This window comes from Trametes versicolor (assembly GCF_000271585.1).
Source record: "Trametes versicolor FP-101664 SS1 unplaced genomic scaffold TRAVEscaffold_7, whole genome shotgun sequence".
Taxonomy (NCBI): domain Eukaryota; kingdom Fungi; phylum Basidiomycota; class Agaricomycetes; order Polyporales; family Polyporaceae; genus Trametes; species Trametes versicolor.
The window spans coordinates 2,543,490-2,547,986 of record NW_007360327.1 but is presented as its reverse complement, the minus strand read 5'-3'; the positions used below and the strand labels follow the sequence as shown (position 1 = coordinate 2,547,986).

General features: G+C 59.6%; 2 protein-coding genes across 2 annotated transcripts in view; both read left to right on the top strand.

Moving 5' to 3' along the window:
• Positions 1-678: 678 nt before the first annotated feature.
• TRAVEDRAFT_48991 (uncharacterized protein) lies at positions 679-1,124 on the top strand (the record flags this gene model as incomplete). Its single annotated transcript, XM_008041219.1, has 2 exons — positions 679-703; positions 838-1,124. 2 exons carry the CDS (start codon positions 679-681, stop codon positions 1,122-1,124), a joined length of 312 nt encoding a protein of 103 aa, XP_008039410.1.
• A 2,850-nt stretch (positions 1,125-3,974) lies between these two features.
• The window catches only part of TRAVEDRAFT_126564 (PLP-dependent transferase), a gene marked incomplete at both ends in the record, with an annotated part of 1,974 nt that continues 1,451 nt past the window's right edge, over positions 3,975-4,497 (top strand). The window contains one exon of the mRNA XM_008041749.1: positions 3,975-4,489. Coding sequence (XP_008039940.1) covers positions 3,975-4,489 — 515 coding nt within the window. The remainder of the gene's footprint in view (positions 4,490-4,497) is intronic.

The window sequence follows — 4,497 nt, the reverse complement described above, 5'->3', positions numbered from 1 at the left end:
CACTTGAACCTCGAGAGGAGTAGTGGGATCTACCGTGAACACGACCGGGCCTCGAAAGGAGCTATGTGCACAGATGAGCCATCGTACTTTCTGTGTAGAGATCCATAACAAGGGATCGTCGTAGACCGCCACTCACCCGTTGTACAGACGGCCAATTCCTTGACCAGTTGATCGACCAATTCGAGCATAATACTGAAAGTGAGCGTCAAACGTCAAGGGCCCCGGGGATAGGTACCGAGCATTGAGGCAGCACGACCATCCGGATACAGCGTGAATGAATGTGGGCGGTGCACGCTTGAGAGCTACTATTCGAAACAGACACGATCAGCCTGGGCCCGATGGAAAGAAGCAGCCGAAATTGCTCACCGCAATGGGAGGCGACCACGGCGCCGGGCTAGCTGCGCATCCCAGACCCCTTCTGGTATATTCGAGACGAGCGCAAGACGCGCAGCCGAGGACGAGAACCGTACGATGACTACCCCGATTTGGCGTGGCAATCGTTGTCCGGCTACCGTCGCATTCGTCGAGTACTTGAATTAGCGTCCTGATCGCGCGTTGAGTTCCCGTGTTCCCGCTATCGCTTCCCCAGTCAGCTTTTCTTGTTTGCGAGCGTGAAAGGCAGATCACCTACCGCGCATTATCTCACTTCGCTGCATACCTCTGCCGTCTTCCTCCACGATGGCCGTCTTCCGCGCGCAAGGCAGTACCCTCTGTGCCGACTGTTCTCGGCCAGAGATCAAGATGTGAGGAGAGCTCAGGGGCCTGCTGGACGATGGACTTTGTGAGTATTGGGCATTTTTCCACGAGCAAGCCTGGGCTGACCGCATCCGGCCTCAGCGAACGTCTCCGGTGTCCCAGACGCGCAGATGGCGTATGCCATCAAACGGTACTGCACCGGGATCGTCTTGCGGTACCGTGTCAAACTCGTTGGATGGCCCGACGACATCATTTTTAATGATCCCAGCCGTGTCACGGGGAAGGAACACATCTCGCGCCTCCTCGCGCTCTGGAAGAGCGGCTCCATGCACTTCGTCCCGCTTACAGACCCCGCCGAGCTCGACGCGGCCAAGAAGGACCCCCTCTTGGTCGCCCCTGCTCGTCTCCACCGCGGCGTCGCGCTGTAGCGCCACCGTGACCGTAGCGACCTAGGTAAAAGACGTCGCCGCCAGAAGTGAAATCCGAACTACTTACCGTTGAGGCACTCCCGGGACGGACTGCCGAAGTCGGCCGAGACGTTGATGGAGGAGGCGGAGACTATGGCGGTTGCGGAGGCTGGGATCACCGAGTGGACTAACATGCAGCGCGTGCTGCTCAAGCTCGCACGTCTTCCGCTGGTGCTGAGTACGCCGTAGCGTGGGCCGCGGGCCGTGGTCAATATCTTAGAGCGCATATGGAACACTAGTACGAATCATGATAGTTTTCTCTCATTTCGACCGCGCTGCGACGATGTGGGGGGTGAGCGGACGCCATCGGTGGTGGAGGTGACAAGGAGAGACGAACGAATTGGCTGAGCACGCGTCTCGCCTACGCGGGCGCTTGATTCTTGCGATCCTCATTTCTCGTCTCCGGCGCTCCTTGCCCTCTTCCACCATGACCCCGACTGCGCGTAAATTGGTTCCTGGCTGCCAAGATCCTCCGAATCGGTCACATTTTTGACCAACACCCCAACACATGTAGACAGGCTGTAATGAGGGTATTTTCGCCAAATTCGGATTCAAGGCGAGCGTACATGGTCGGCCCGGCCGACCGAAGCTCGCCCGCGCTAGCGCTTACTTCGTGGAATCCGCGTTTCTCATCCGGCGCACCTCCGCGTTCGCCTCACTCTCTCCACCACGATGCGGCATCACCGACCGCGCCCAGAATTCGTTGCCATGTCCGCGTACTACGCCGCAGTGCCTCGATATACTGATGGATATTTTAGCGGTTGCGGATGGTGTCTTCTTTCGGTACTCCTGCAAGACTGTGCCTTCGCAAGCGGCGGCACACAAATTTGCGATCGCTTCTGACGGTAGTAGCTGTACTCGTCTCCATTGTAGAATATATTTCTAGCCTTGCGGGTGCACCCTGGTATCGTTATTGCGCTCTGGAGTGGACTGAGAGGATGGTGGTATCCATGTGAGGAGCAGGGACGCTGCTGCTCATACTGCTACCCCCTTCACTCTCATTCCATCTGGACGCCAGCAGATCCTGAGCCACCCAGAGTTTGAGTAATCATCGGTGAGCCGGGACGGGCTGATGTCCATTGTGAGAATGGAGCAAGGGCCCAGAGCGCTGGGCTCCTGGATACACCCAAATTGCAAGCCTGTCGGATATCCATGGCAAACTGTGAGCCTCTGAGAGTCCGTGTGAGTTTGATCCATTAGAAGCATGCTGCGGAATTTCACTTGGATTGATTGGGTGTCCGGAGCTCATCCGAGAAGCAAAACCCAATTTATTGAGCAACAAACACAGGCATAGTCTAATGCATACAGATTATACAGTACATACTAGAGCAGGGAGCTGCAGCACTCATCTCTGACAGGCAGAACACCATCACTGAGTGACCGCCCTCCCACAAGCGGCCCTGGTAACCTACTGGGCGGCATCACGTACAAATGCAACGCTGGAGAACCAGCCCGCCGACTGTGATTGCGCTTGGGTGTACAGGCCGGCAAGGACTGTGCCGATTGGATGTGCTAGGCGCAGCATCGAGGCCTGAGGTACTGATGCATGGGAAACATCCGGCGGCGAGTCGGGGGTACCTTGGCAGGCGAGGGATGACTCGGAAGGCATTGATGTTCGCTTTGTGCTCGCAGTCTGACAGAGCCTGATACCGATGTGAAACGCACATCACGTCAGGCGGGGACAGCGGCGGGACCTGGGGGCATGCAGCAATCAGTTTCCTTTCAGAACGCCGAAGCCGGGGCTGCGCGGCGGAAGGAGGTACAGGAAAGGCGCGAGCCTCGCCAGGATCTGCCGACTTTCGCAGGAAAGGACCGCCTCCGAGTCCAAGCCCGCGCGAGGCCCGCGCGGAGACGGAGAATATGGTACGCACTTTGAGCCATGCTGCGACTGAGCGCATGCACCTACATTCCTGACCCCTAGCTGAAGACACGTACCACCTCGCGATGCAAACACGCGCGGGCCGATGGGGATTGCGCGGCGAGTCCGGTATGATTTCTTGCCGTGCATTTGTTAGCGGAGTCCTGCGCGTACTCATTGCGCGGCGCGCACCGAAGCCTGTGTGGCAGTCGCAAGGCAATCTGGAGATCTAGCTTAAACAGACGAGATCAGTATCATCAAGGGAGTCGCGCAAGAGCGGAAGCGCGTACGATCACAGTCGGCGTAGCGATGTATGCGTTGCTAGAGCGAGTGGCGGTGAGAAGAGTGTACGAGACGCCGGCGCGAGGTGCGCCCATAACTCGGCTAAACAGACGCCCATCCACCCACCTTCTTCGAACCGCTACGCTAAGCTCGAGCCATGTCGCGTCGCGAGGTGGCGTTTGCTCAGCGGCCAGTCGCTGGTCCGAGACGCACTCTATGACGTACCAGCCCAGCCCGGCTCGCCGATCGTCACTGATGGTCTCTGAGATCTGACCACGGCCCACCACGGCGGCCCGTGGTGCCCCACCGCTCTGCCACAGTAGACCGTCTACACCACCCGCTCGTCTCAAAAATTCACGACGGTACTCTCGCAACCACGCCGATCGACACCGATCTCCGCAAAACTCGGAGTCACCGCGCTCGGCCTCTTGGGGTCGTCCGATCCTCTGGGGAATGTTTTGCACCTTGTTTCCTCCCTCCATCTTGCCAACTCTCGAGGTATGGCCAGCATGAACATGTGCGTGTGCTCTGTCTCACCGGTAGTGCAGCAGAACGTCTCCAGCATCGCGTTCCGACGGCCACCAGGCGGCCTCTCCTAGTACTACCTGGTCTCTGGTTCCCCATCGTCAATCCATACCCTCCACCACGCTTTTCGCTCACAAAGTCTCAAAATGTCACTCGAAGACAAACTGAACGCCGCGCTCACCTCGCGCGAAAAGCGGCTCATCCGGCGCAGACTCTACGACCCCTCCGCGGACGCGCACCTCGTCGACTTCTCCACAAACGACTACCTCTCCCTCTCGCGCTCGCCCGACCTCCGCGCCCGCTTCCTCGCGCGCCTCGCCGCCGCCCCCGACGTCCTCGGATCTGGGGGCTCGCGCCTGCTCGTGAACGGACACGCGCACGCGGCGTTAGAGGCGCGTCTCGCGGGCTTCTTCCGCGCGCCCGCCGCGCTGCTCTTCAACTCCGGGTTCGACGCGAACGCGGGCTTCTTCGCGTGCGTGCCGCAACCGGGGGATGCAGTCGTGTTCGACGAGCACATCCACGCGTCTGTGCACGATGGGGTGCGCGCATCGCGGGTGGCCGCGCGGGTGCCGTTCGCGCACAACTCGATACCCGCGCTGCGGGTGGCGCTCGAGCGGTTACGCCAAGACAGGCCGGCGTTGGTGAGCGGCGGGAGCAGCGTGTTCGTCG